The sequence below is a fragment of the Rattus rattus genome, chromosome 10, assembly GCF_011064425.1.
Source record: "Rattus rattus isolate New Zealand chromosome 10, Rrattus_CSIRO_v1, whole genome shotgun sequence".
In the NCBI taxonomy this organism is placed as follows: domain Eukaryota; kingdom Metazoa; phylum Chordata; class Mammalia; order Rodentia; family Muridae; genus Rattus; species Rattus rattus.
Window position 1 is genome coordinate 34,698,767 of NC_046163.1, and position 14,473 is coordinate 34,713,239.

General features: G+C 41.1%; 1 protein-coding gene across 1 annotated transcript in view; it reads right to left on the reverse strand.

The window, feature by feature from the left end:
- Xpr1 (xenotropic and polytropic retrovirus receptor 1) overlaps nucleotides 1-14,473 on the reverse strand; it is a 140,956-nt gene that overhangs the window by 7,187 nt on the left and 119,296 nt on the right. The window contains exons 12-13 of the mRNA XM_032915299.1: nucleotides 5,602-5,768; nucleotides 2,706-2,845 (exon numbers count right to left, since the gene is read on the reverse strand). Coding sequence (XP_032771190.1) covers nucleotides 2,706-2,845; nucleotides 5,602-5,768 — 307 coding nt within the window. The remainder of the gene's footprint in view (nucleotides 1-2,705; nucleotides 2,846-5,601; nucleotides 5,769-14,473) is intronic.

A 14,473-nucleotide genomic window follows, 5' to 3' on the forward strand; every position in this document is an offset into this window, starting at 1 on the left:
GGGCGTATTTGTAGCAACTACTTAGCTCTGGGCTCTACCTGTAACTGATTCTGTTGACGGAATGTGACGGAGTGTGACAGGAGTCAGAATCTTTTCTCCCATACTGAATGTTGGCTGCCTCATGTTTAATGTTCCCTTTTAACTGTTATGTTAGCCCCTTTTGTCAACAGGTGGTGTCAGGATACATATCGCCTGTCTCTGGATCCCCATTCTGTTCCACTGTACTCACTGCTTATCTAACCTCTTATAAACGTGGTATACTACTGTACACACACACACACACACACACACACACACACACACACACGCATGCAGTCACACTCTACTGTAGAATTGGCTTGTCAATCTTCGCACATATACCAATCTCTCACTAGAGTTGTTTCTGGGTGCTTTAATGAGCCTGTGTTATTAACTGCCCAACCAGGTACTGTTAACAATGACTTCTCCCACATGCAGCAGGGCCCTCCCTCTTATACTACTATTGTGTTAAATTACACCAATTAATTTCTGAACACTGTGGTAGTTTGAATGAGAATGGCTCCCATAGGCTCATATATTTGAATGCTTGGTCCCCAGTTGGTGGTACCGTTTAGGAAGGATTAGAAGGAATGGCCTTGCTAGAGAAGGTGTCACTGGAGATGGGCTTTAGGTTTCAAAAGCCCATGGCCAGAACCAGTCTTGCTTTATCTGCCTGCTGCCTATGGATCAGGCTGCAGCTCTCAGATACTCTGCCTGCACTGGCTGCTGCCATGCTCCCTGCCATGGTCACACCGACCCTCTGAAACTGTAAGCAGGACCCCAGTCAGATGCTTCCTTTATAAGTTGCACTGGCAAGGTGTCTCTTCACAGTAAGAGAACAGCAATTAAGAAGATTTGTGTAAAAAGAAACAAAAAACAAACAAACAAACAAAAAAACAGTAAAAATTTGACTTCAACTATTTGGAAGAATTCTCTTAGTCTGGAGTTTTCTTCATGGAAAGTATTTTGTTACGGATTCAAATTTTGATGTCTTCAAAACAAAAGATATCGATTTCTCAGATTTTCCATTTTCTTATTGATTACAGTAAACTATGGTTTTGTTTGTTTGTTTTGAGGAATTTGACTATTTCATCTGATGGTACTTACAGTCTCTTTAAAAACCCTTCAGAAGCTGGCCCTGAAGACAAAGGCACAGGTGAGCCACCCTGAGGCTGAGAGCGCGGAGCTGGCCCAGCCTCTCGAAGGTGGCAGCACTTGGGAGCTTGGTGCCCATGCCTTGCCTGGGCAGCACAGTGGAGCTAGCTCTGGAGGAGTGGGTGTGGGTGAGTTGGCCTTGAGGGCATGGGCAGCAATCAGGAAAGCTAGGCAGGAAAGCTTTCTCTGCTTCCTGCGGGTGGCAGCACTGGATGGCCTTGCTGGGGCAGTGCTGGAGAGCTCGTCCTGGTGGTGTGGTCAAGGGAGAGTCGGCAGGCTGACCAGCTCAGCTATCATTCAGGCCCAGGTCCAGGGCTTTGAGACTTCTCACCCCAAATCTATATCATCTGTGAACTGTTGGTGAGCATAAAACCAAGGATCAATCCCACTGATCCAAAGCTGCAGGATCTCCATGACACAGGGCAACAACAGGATATCTGAGAGGAGTCCTGGATAGAACCCAATATTGATGCTGTCACAGAAGACAGAGGCCTCAGACCAAACCAATGAACAGTGAACATTTGCAAGTGAAGATGAATGGACAGAGAATATGCTATGGGACTCTGTGACGTACAAGAGTCATATGTTAATATCCCGCTGCACACTTGCTTTCTCTTCTGGTGATTCCTAATCTATGTCTTCCCTTCTCTTGGGTTTGGTTTGTCGTTCTGTTTCTATTTGTCTACTCTGTTAAGCTTCTGCTTTCTGATGCACACACTTAAGGTTATGCTGCCAGGGGCTCTTAGCTGTACTCTGCACCTCCTCTTCCCTGTCACTTTCAGTTTTCTTATAACTTTAACCTTGACTCCCCCAGGCATTAGCTGTCACCATGGTCTGAGTCTGTACTCTCCAAGGGCTCACGTGCTTGAGTCTCTCAGTGTTACTTTGAAGACCGTGGAGCATGCAGGAGGTAGTGCACGGCCACACAAGGTCACTTGGAAGCATGAGCCTCCACCACATGCTGTGTTACCATGCCGTCGTGTTATCATGCCATGGCTGCCATGGACTCAAACTCTCAGAAACCTTCTTTCTATCCTGTGCCTCTTGGTTCTCTCTCTCACAGTAGAAAAAAAAGCAGCAGATGTTTGGTTCATTTCTAAATGTCTGCTATTTTAAAATCTATCCTTTTGTGATGATGATGATGGAGGAGGAGGAGGAGGAGGAGAAGGAGGAGGAGGAGGAGGAGACAATCTCATTATCTCTGGCTGGTCTAGAACTCATTATGCAAACCAAGTGGCCTTGAACTCACAGTGATATAGATATACACACACACTATACACACACACTCGCCTCTGCTTTCCTGAGTGCTTGAACTATGCCCAAATAAATTTTTTACTACATTTATCTTGTGTGTATATGTGTGAACCTGTATGCCATGGCTCATGTGTGTTGGTCAATGACAACTTCCCTCTACATGCGGGACCTAGGATGAGACTTAATAGTAAGTGCCTTACCTGCTGAGTCAGCATGCTGGCCTAGCACTTGGCATCTTTTAAAAGAACCTTTGGTAGATTGCTCAATAGTTTGCTTACCGGAAAACCTCAAGGGGGGCAAAGACAGTAGCTATGATATCCCCAACATGAGGCTTAAAAGTTGTAGCTGTAATAGAGATCTGGATAGTCCAGGCAAAGCGCAGAATCACGTCTTCTACGATGGCACAGTAGTAGTAAGCCTGGGAACACAAACAAACAGCAGGTTTTTCTCACACAGACTCAACAGTGTACCGGCTGCTGAGACGTTACCTGTCCCAGTGCAGACTCATGGGGAACGTTACATAGGTTTAGCTTTCTGTGAGTTCAGAGAGCCTTAACAAATACCATTGATGCTCACGCTGTACTCAGCTTAGACTCTAGGCTAAGTGAGGATGCTGGGGAGCCGAGACCGCACTCAAGGAGAAGCACAGGAAGACAATGGTTAAGTCACTAGCACTGCAGGGAATGACAGATCCACTAACTGTACCATCTGTACTTAGAATTTCAAATTTCTTCATCCCACACATAAGTTTTGCCTTTTATTTTTGATGTTGGAAAATAAAACGAGGCTTGGATTTCAGAAGCATCACTGATCATAGTATCCAGCTAATGCAGTTTATCAAAGAGTCTTAAATACACAACTGCCAACAGATCCCAGAACACACAATTTACTTATTATTAAGCAAAATTAGTACTTTAAAGTGTATTTCAGGGCTGTGACATTTTGGTAACTAGAACTCCTATGTACTAAGCTGTAGTATTTATTTAATTTACTGTTTAAAAGTGTTCTTCTTTTATGTGTGTGAGTGCTTGCTAGCATGTATATATGTGTACTATGTGTGTGCCTGGTCCCTTAGGAAGCCAGGCGAAGACAGTGAGTCCCTGGCATTGGAGTTACAGACAGCTGTGAGCTGCCATGAGGTACTGGGAACTGAACAAGGTCCTCTCCAAGATCAGCCGGTGTCCTTAGGCACTGAGCCATTCCTCCAACCCTATTTTATTTAATTTTAACAAAGTGTATTCATCACCACTAGAAGGTTAACAAGAACGTACAATCAGTCCCCTTGTACTGCTTTGTCCACTCCCTAGAGACAAACATTTGTAATTATCCATCCCATTTGCCTCCATAATTTTAAATGTTTTGATTAGTCAGTTTTAAACATTATCAATGAGCTGACGATTAGTTTTTAAATAAAAAATTTAAGCCAGCATAAATCAGCAACAGGTTTCAGTAGGGCATCTCCACAGTCTTCATTCTGAATTCTTCAGATTCATTCCTGCCCTCTTGCTCTGACCCCTCTTCTGGCTCCTCTTCTATTTTCATGTCACATGTGGTCATCACTCCCATCGCCTCCTGCCTTAAGGTCTCTTTTTAACCCTTTCACGGTCCCCTTCCTAGTTTCATTACACACACACCCAACCTAGGTTCCCCATTGAGAGGAGGCAGGCAGAATTAGTATGAGGACTGTAACAGGATTTCAGAATGAAGGTAAACTGGACTGCACAAATGGCTTATTCACCTTTTTCCTATAAATTTGCAATTATATTTCAAGAAAGTATAACTTTATTTTCTAGAGCATTAAAATATGTAATAATAAAGAAACTGACTGACAGAATCTATTCGCTAATCCCACTGTATGGAAGTCAATAAATGAGAAGTCTATGACAGAAAGCAAACTAACATTGATACAGAGACACTGAACTTACACAGTCAGCACAAGAAACAAATGTGTCGCGGTGTTTACCAAACACCACAACAGTCATAAAGAGCACACATGTGGTGAACATAAAGCAGCTTTACCTGACCCTGCTTGCTTGCTTGCTTCCTTCCTTCCTTCCTTCCTTTCTTTCTTTCTTCCTTTCAATCCTTCCTTTAAAACAGTTCTAGGGACTGAAATCTGCACCCTGTGCCTGCTTGTGCCTGCATGCTGTCAGCTGGCCCTGCCCCTTGTTTCCCTTTAGTTGAGAATTATAAAAAGTATGTTCAATGCTCAGTGATGTTTCCTAAATTCTCATGTGAGGATCACTGCTTTCATGCAAGGGCTCACCCGAGGCCCCCATGCACACAGCGTTCTGCTCACTCACGCTGCTCCAGTCCCTGCAGGCAGCTTTCTCTACCCAGCACCCCACAGTCACATACTTTTCAAAACACAAATCTGACATAATGGTGACATTTTGGTATAGGTCAAAACATTAACTCAGGCTTAGAGAGATGGCTCAGCAGTTAAGAGCACTGACTGCTCTTCCAGAGGTACTGAGTTCAAATCCCAGCAACCACATGGTAGCTCACAACCATATGTAATGGGATTTGATGCTCTCTTCTGGTGTGTCTGAAGACAGTCACAGTGTACTCACATACATGAAATAAATATATAAATCTTTAAAAATTATTAACTCAATCTCTATGCTATCCACAGCAGAATTTTAGGCCAATAAAAATATCAAGAGCTAATGTAGTCTAACACCCTTACCTTTGAGAATCTTCTGCGGTCTGGCTGTCTGAATGGCCTAGTTGGTGTACAGCTGGGATTGGATACAGACAGCTAGATTCCCAGTTCATGGCTTAATGTTTTCAAGATCTAATCACCACATTTACCTTTACTAAATCATCTGTGTAAGGATACTTGTTCTTTTAATTTAAAATTCAGCTTCTCATACCCTGTAATTCTAATATGTCAGTAAAATCCTAAAATAATATATTACATATAAAATATATTATATACAATATATAACATATATATTTTTCTCCCACTCTGATTGGGTTGGCACTCACTGCTAACAAATGTCCCACTGCATCTACTACACAGCAAACAAACAAGGTAAGTTTTTTTGTGGACTAGATTGGTATCTTGGATAATTGTTTTGTAATCATATTAGTTAACTAGACGTATGTCAGTACTGCTGTATGACCTAACTACAGATATATCTAAGATAAGTGTGAACATTCCATACTTACTTTTTGAGGGTATACAATTTCTTCCCGGAGGAAAGTGTTTTCTCCTGCATTCTTATCAAAGAGACCCCAGTCCATCTTGAGATCCCAGATGAGGGTATAGCAGGAACTGATGATACAAAAGACGACCCACAGGTAAAAGAACACCATGGTGTCAGAGTGACCTCGTTCTGGAGAAAGAGGAGGGAAGAGCAAAAGGGAAGGAGATTGCTAGATTGAATTACAGTTCCTTAGTAAGACCAATTAAAGAGATTCTTCATAAAGCCATAAAGAAATCAAACTGTTAAAATAAACATCCTTAAAAGAATCATTGCCAAACAATGGTTAATAACAAATATGACTTCTCTGAGGTGCCACAACAATCATTGAACTAACAGTATACAAAATTATACCAATGTTTACTAGGGGTCTGTAACACTTCAGTGTACTCTTTGGATGTCTAAACCTGAAATTTAAACTTCTACCACTAGGTGGCAGCTTAGGGTAAAAGATAGGGGAAAATGCAGACACATCAGGAAGAGCCTGCACCACTGTCTCTCCAAGAACGCCTGGGGTGTTTTTGACTTGGAGCCTCCTTCACACACTGGATCATCAAGAGAAAGTGCTGAGAACACAACAGAGGCTGTGAGGAGGCACTTACTTGCCCTTTATGTTTATGGAGCCGAGCTTCCTTCAAGCTATAGAGTTCCATGACTTTCCCTCCCCCTCTACCCCCACACAGAGGCATCACCCATACAAAGGCTAATCTGTCTTTATGCTGGAAACTTTCGGCTTTATTCTGAGAACACAATAAAGCACATTAAATCAGAATAAAAATAATTTGTAAACATAGTTATACAATTTAATCTTTTTGGTTTTGAGTGCCCTGTTTGCTCTCTGAAATCCTCCTCTGGTAACTTCCTGAGTCCCCATGATGTTCTCCAGTTTCAAGATATGGCTAGATAACCAATAAGCTGGTTCTGAATTACCAGGAAAAATAATGGTGCACATGATCTAACTTCAAAAAGTTTTAAATTTTGGTCAGTTTCTCAGACTGTCTCATGCATTCTCCACAATTTGTCCTACTAAACAAGTATTTACTGATCATTTTAAAGTTATTAATGAGTTGAGTATGGAATGATCCAAAGGTAACTGGTAATTTGCTGAGTGACAGACGTTTGCTACATAAGTGAAGCTGAGTTCAAATGAAGTACAAGGAGCTGCAAACACATCAAGGAGAATGGGAGTTTCCCACAGAAGGAAATGCACATCCGCAGCATTTGTGATATTTCTAGAAAAAGAAATAAACAGTATCGCGAAAGCTAGGAGGATAAAGTGAGGTCATTCAAGGTTGAAGACATTTTTGAAAAGGCTTTAGGTACGAAAGTGTGTTATGTTTAAAAAGTTGTTTACATCTAGGGCTTATAAGACATAAGACAACGTACAAGATAGTTTGTAACAACTTGAAATAACATTGGAAAAGACATAGGTCTTGACTTCTGAATGCCTTCTTGGGCCTTAGGATCATTATTTTAGTAAAATAAATGCTCAGACATTTGTTGACACCAGAATTGCACAGTCAGAAAGAACTGATACCTTGTAGGTCTAGAACAACTGGAGTCAGTATGTCTTATCTCATAAGATACATAACTGTTTGCTGAAACAATCATTATTAAATGGTAAGGCATATAAACTTATAACTAGGTATATGTTAAAATAATAGACACTCAGAATTTATCACTTCCTCCTGGTGTTAAACTCTGTTTTTCTCTACCCTTCCCAGGTTGCATACATTCTCTCTGCATGATAAAAACACTACATTGCTGGTCTACTGTACATCTTCTTCCAACTCCACATGCAACAGTCAGTGGCTTAAAACTGGGTCTGATGGAAAAATTTATATCATGGAAATCAAGAAACACTACAACCCAGTGTTCCCAATCTATACTCCCACCCAAGAGCTGGTTTATTAAATAAATATACAACAGCATACCACTTACTTAGCTTCTTTTAGACAGTCAGTAGGAGGTAAAGGCAAGTGATTCTAACTGGATCTATCAAAAAAAAAAAAAAAAAAGAAGAAGAAGAAATAGAAGAAGAGGAGGAAGAAGAAAAAAGGAGGAGGAGGAAGAAAAGAAAGATCAGAACAGAACAGAAAGGCTCTGTTTAGATAGGAAACAATCTCCAGGTTTAAATTATAATCACTGTGGTTATTTGAATAGGTTTGGCCCAACAGACTGAAACCTTGGTTCAAAGAGAGTGGCACTATAAGAGGTGTGGCCTTGTTGGAAGAAGTGTGTCACTGTAGAGACAGGCTTTTAGGTCTAATACGTTTACTCTAGGCCCAGTGTAATATACAAGTTTCCTTCTATTCCCTGTGGATCAAGATGTAGAACTCATAGCTCCTTCTCTAGCATCAGTCTGCCTGTACTCTGCCATGCTTCCCACCATGATAATGGATTAAACTTCTGAAACTGTAAGCCAGCCCCAATTAAATGTTTTCCTTTATAAGAATCGCTGTGATGGGGGTTGGGGATTTAGCTCAGTGGTAGAGCGCTTGCCTAGGAAGCACAAGGCCCTGGGTTCGGTCCCCAGCTCCGAAAAAAAGAAAAAAGAGAAGAATTGCTGTGATGATATTGTCTCTTCACAGCAATAAAGTACTGAGAAAGTTATAAGAATTTTCTTCAGAAGCATATTGGTCTAAATATTTATATTAGAACACTGAATTTGAATCTAAGTGTCTAACACATAATTAGTTATCTAGGTATATTTGGATTTGTTCAGAGGTCAGCTAAGTAGTAGGAATTATCAGCTTCACGGATTCATTAAAACATGCTCACAATTTATCTACCAAGGTTTGCAAAAATAAAGCAAATTCAGGAATGGAATGAAATCCAGTCTTCATTATTTAAAAAATAAGATGAACATAGAGATTAAAAGACAAGATATTTGATGATAAATTATATTAGCAACTTTTAAAATGAAATGTTTATGATAATCCATATAATCTACAAATTTTCTTCCAATTTTTCTAATAATAATGCTATATTAACTAGCTTGTTCGTAAGTGAGGCCTTGCACAGAATAACAGGTATATATTCAGCAAGTCACACACTGGTGTTTGTCAAGTGAGCATAAGTGCTATCAAGTCTTATTACTGAAAGCGGATGCTCTTTATTAGTTACTGAAGAAATAAATATAAATTATTATCAGAGGAAAATAAATTAATACTGAAACAAAACACAGTATACTGATCTTCCTGCACTTCTAGATTTTTGCCTTGTCTCTAGAACACAATTGTTAAGACGGTCTGAGCAGCTTCCTCTTCCTAAGCCCATTTATTCTATGAAACTTGTAGGAGAAACACATGTAGATGCACTGAGTTTTAAATATCTTCACAGACTATTCCAGAATAAGTAATATTTTACCTCAGATTTCAATGATGCACCCATGCTATATTTGGGTCTCACTTTTTTATCTTCCCTATTTCCCAAATAAAGAATGTTCCTCCTTTAAGTCCTCCTTCTTCTTTGGTATTCAGAGGACATACTGGAAGGATGCTGCCACCACTTTAGGCAAGCAATTACACCTTATTCTCTCTTGGCTTACACTGCTAGTCCACTTTAGTAATGGTAAGAATCACAGAAAATCAAGTCATTGCTATTCTACCAGAGGAGTCTCTCTCTTACACATCCTCCACATTTGAAGCAGAATATATGGAATAAATTTATAGAACTGACATCTATTGAATTTAAAATAAAAATAAATTTCATAAGAGTTGCGGAGCCACAGCCATGATAGGAATGAAAGTGAAATAGGAAGGGATAGGAGCGAAAGGCAGGAAGCCAAAGGATCACACTGCAATCCATCTCTTTTCAAAGGGTGCTTAAAGGGGCAGCATGTGAAGGGTGTCTTTTCTCTCAAAAGTCACCTACTCTGATAATTACCACTTTTTAACCCAAATTTAGATAAAAAGTAAAATGGAGCGGACATTGTTTTCAAAGTCCAAACTTTGGAGTAAGCTGAATTATGCCTGAGATTTGCACCTAAAAAATTTTGCATTTATTCCTATAGCCCCCCAGATCAAACCACTGATTTTTGAGATTACTACTGTTCTCTGAGAAATGAATATACAGAAAATCTGCAACATGTAATAACGTAAAAGTCATATGACCTCAGAAGAAATTATAGCCTGTATTCTGACTAGTTATATGCTGCATGACACTCTCACAATGACAGGCAGCAGCAGTGGGCACAGCTCCAGCAGTCATGAGTTCATGACTTCCAGCAGCTGGTCCTCCACAGTGCACAAGCTATGATGTATGGTCGGCTAAGTGCACGGAATCCACTTGGACCGACCATATTCTCAGTGCGCATGAGTTACAGGGCACAACTTTCTCATCTGTCAGAAGTACTGGTGATCAGTCACTGGTCATCAGTGAGTTTTAGTGCACATACAATTGCACATGGTACTCCTTAGGTGATGACCATCTTCATCTTGGAGTGTGAAAAGCAGCATTCTCATTTTCATTCACAGTTAAAGATACTACAATCCTAGAGACAGGAAGTACAAAAATAAGTGGTTCTGATCTGAGTTGGAATCCAGACTCTGTCACTTCCCAACCTTATGGTTACAGCAGACTTGTACTCTTACATAATTGAGACTAAAATGGGGCTAACTAGGCCTAAGAATAAAAGAGGAAAAGGGAAATAGCAATTCTATTCAGACACTTTTGTACCTCAGAGCATGCTTCCCTGAGCCCCTCTCACATTTAAAGTGAAAAGGAAGTTCTAGGAGTATGGAGTACCATTAAAAATATTTCTACGATAATGCAGGAAATAATTTTAAACCATACATAAGGGAGCAGCTCTGTGGTAGAGCAACGCTCGCCTGTGTGAGACCTGGACTTGACCTTCATTCACATCAATAAAAACCCAGCTGGTGGGGATGTGAGCAAGGGGAACATTCCTCCATTGCTGGTGGGAGTGCAATTTGGAGGTTTCTCAGAAAACTGGGAATAGTTCTAACTCAAGACACAGCTATACCACTCCTGGGCATATACCCAAAAGATGCTCCACCATCCCAGACACTTGCTCAACTTTATTCATCATAGTCAGAAACTGAAAACAACCTAGATGACCCTCAGCCGAGGGATGGATACAGAAGACACATCTACACAATGGAATACTATCCTGCTATTAAAAAAAAGACTTCATGAATTTTGCAGGCAAATGGGTGGAGAATACCATCCTGAGTGAGGTAACCCAGTCCCAAAAGGACATGCCTGGTATATACTCACTTATAAGTGATATGAGCCATAAAACACAGGATACTCATACTACATTCCACAGACCCAAAGAAGCTAAACAAGAAGGAAGGCGCAATTGAGAGTGCTTGACTCTCGCTTAGAAGGGGAATAAAAAGTCATTAGAGTCAGACGGAGAGGGAACTGGGTGGAAGAGGGGATGAGAAGGGGAATGGGGGGATTCAGGATCAGGTGTGGGGAGGAACAGGAGGGATGGACAAATGGCCATGAGAATGAGTGGAAATCTGCAACTGCAGGGGTAGGGGTGGGCAACTCCACAGACCTGGGATAAGGGAGGTGCCCAAGATCAATGGGAGCATCCTTAGCTGTGACTCACAGCACTGGGGATATGGTACCCAAAGAGGCCACCTCCTGTAGCCAAGGCAGGACCCTCGGTGGAACAACAGAGACACCATCCCATCCATAAAACTCGACCCAACATCTATCCTGTCTTCAAGAAATGCAGGGGCAGGCGATGGATCAAAGACTTAGAGGATGGCCAACCAATAACTGGCCCAACTAGAGATGCATCCCACGGGCAAACACTAATCCCTGACACCATTAATGATGCTCTGTGGTGCTTGCAGACAGAGTCTAGCATGGCTGCCCCCTGAGAGGCTCCGCCCAGCAGCTGACTCAGACAGATGCAGAGACCCACAGCCACACAGTGGACGGAGCTTGGGGACTCTTATGGAAGAGCAGGAGGAAGGATCTGGGGACCAGGAGGGGACTGGAACACCAGAAAAAGACCAACAGAAGCAGCTAACTTGGACCTTTGAGGCTCTCAGAGACTGAACCACCAACGAAAGAACATACACAGGTTAGACCTAGGCCTCCCTGGACAAATGCAGCCTGGACTTCATGTGGGTCCTGAACAACTCGGGGTGGGGGTTCCCAAAAGCTGTTGCCTGTATGTGGGATATGTTCTAGCTGGGCTGCCATGTCTGGCTTCAGGGGCAGTGGATATGCCTAGCCTTTTAGAGATTTGATGTGTAAGGGTAGAAGGATACCCAGGAGGAACCCTACCTGGTCAGAGGAGAAGGGGTTGGGGAATGGGGAGAAGGAATGTGGGAGGAGGTGACCAGGAGAGGGCAGTGGGCAGGATGCAAAGTGAATTAAGTTAAAAAAAAGTAATAATAAAAGGGGAAAAAAAACAGCTGAGAGGTGGTGTCACATGTCTTTAATCCCAGCACTTAGGAGGCAGAGGCAGGCAGTATATAAGTGATAAGTGGGTTCAATATAATTCTAAAATTAGTAAAAGAATGCAAAGAAATTAAAAGAGGCAAAACAACCTGGAAACGAATAGTAAGGTAGGGGGAATCAGTTTACCAAATTGAGATTTAATATGCAGTTCCAGTATTGGCAAACACGAAACACAAAGGAAGAATCTGGGAATGGACCCCACCGCCCCCAAAATGCCTAATTGATCTTGAAAGCTGACATTCAATAGAGCAGAGACAGGTTTTTGCAATAACGTTAGTGCTACTCAAACTAACGGTCATAGATCTATCTAATAGAAACTTATTTCAAAACTTATATAGATATTCAATCAAAATAGATCATGGACTTACCTGTAAAACAAGAAAATAGGACACCAAACTTAAGACTGAGATTAAAAAAAAAAAAGAAAGAAAAAGAAAAGAAAACTTCAGACCTAGGCCTAGGTAAAGAGTCATTCACACAAGGAAATATTGATAAACTAAACTTTGCCTGTCAAAGGCCACGTTAGGAGGAAACGCTGCAGCAGAAGCTTCTTTGTGTAGCCCTGGCCAACATGGAACTCTCTGTAGACCAGACTGGTCTCAAACTCAGGGAGACACCTGCCTCTGCTTCCCTAGTTCTGGGATTAAAGGCATGGGCCACCACTGCATGGCTGGGATAACATATTTTTTTTTTTTTAAAAACTACCAGATTTTAAAAACTACCAGATGAATTCTACCTAATATATAAAGAACTCAACAAATTAAAAAACTAATAGAAAATTCAACCAAAGGTGGATTAAAAATATACACTGATAACTCATCAAGAAACAAGAAGTTCCAAATGAAATGTCTAAATTCCAAATTAATCATCTAGCAGAACAGCACCTGTGCTTGCAAACTGCTCTGCAGAGTGACAGATGAGAACTGAAGCGACCTCTGATCTACTGAAGTTCTCCACAAGTGTGCTAAAAACAAGACAAAACTCCTTTCTGGGACTGGGCCAGGGGTTGAGATCGCTGGCTGTTCTTCTAGAGGACCCAGGTTTAATTCCCAGCATCCATACGGTTGTTCACAACTACCTAAAACTCCAGTTCCAGAAGGTTCCATGCCCTCTTCTGACCTCTAAGGACATCAGGCTCACACATGGTGCAGACATACATGCAAGCTCAACGTTCACATTCATAAAAATATTAAAAAGAAGAGAGAGACGTTCTCTAGTATTTTACTTGTGCTTTCTACATGCTTCTGTCACACCACGGAGCTCAACCAACCAAACTCAGACACAGGAGTCTTACACAGAAGTTAAATCTTACAGGTAGAAAAGGAAGGGTATTCCACATTTATAAACCTATAATTTAGATTAGTGCGTCTTTCAGGGTAGCACAGTTCATAAGGGAGCAAATTAAGCCAGTCCCACTCTGTCTATACTCCCAAGGCCATGTTCCAGCTCTTGACACACGAGGGCTTTTCACTCAAATGCTTCTTTAAAATTCTTTCTGGCAGAGGACTTGGTTAAATTGAAAGAGGGGGGTAATGAAACCTTACTGTAGCAATACAAAATTAGGTGGGAGATTTAAAAAAACCAATTAGAAACGTTTAAGTAGTGTTTGTTTAAGGAGGAGGACTCGGGTTGGGAGGTGTTTGAGACAGGGTCTTGGTGTGTAGCTTTGGCTGTCCTCAAACTCAAAATCCTCCTGACTTGGGCTCTCAAGTGCTGGGATTACTGGCCTGTGCCCCCACACCCAGCTGTGAAGTTCTTGATATAGGAAACAGAATAGTGTGTGTGTAAGTGTCAGGGACAAGAAGGACCACCCAGCAGTTTCTACACTTTGTATCAGTTTTCTTTGCTTAGTCTTTCTGTACCAGAGATGAAATATGTTGAGTAGGTTATAATATTTCACTTTATTTGGTAAGTGTTGATTCCCCTTGTGTAAACAGGTAAAAATTTTGCCTTTAAAGAAGATATGCTCTAGGATCTCCTTCAAAACCATTAAAAAAATATGTACCAAGCTCTGAGAAGCCTGCCTGACTCATGCAAATGCTATGTGTCAATGAAATATTAGGTGATGACTAGATTTTTCTTTTCTTTTCCACTAAATAGAAGAGAAGTACTATTTTACTGTATGAAACAAATTTTCTTTCAAAGTTTCAATGAAAATCATATACTGCATACTATTCAGAATATCACTGAAGAGGCCAAGGTGTAGCTGAGTATCAGGATATGCTTAGCATGCTCAAGGCTTTGGTTTCAATCCCCAGCATGTATATGTGCCATGTGTGCACATTTTTGTCCACTACATTCTAAGAGATATATAGTGACATGTCTTATTTATTAGCATAATAGCTAACTTCCTAATTTTTCCAACACTTCCTTTAAAATGTATTTTA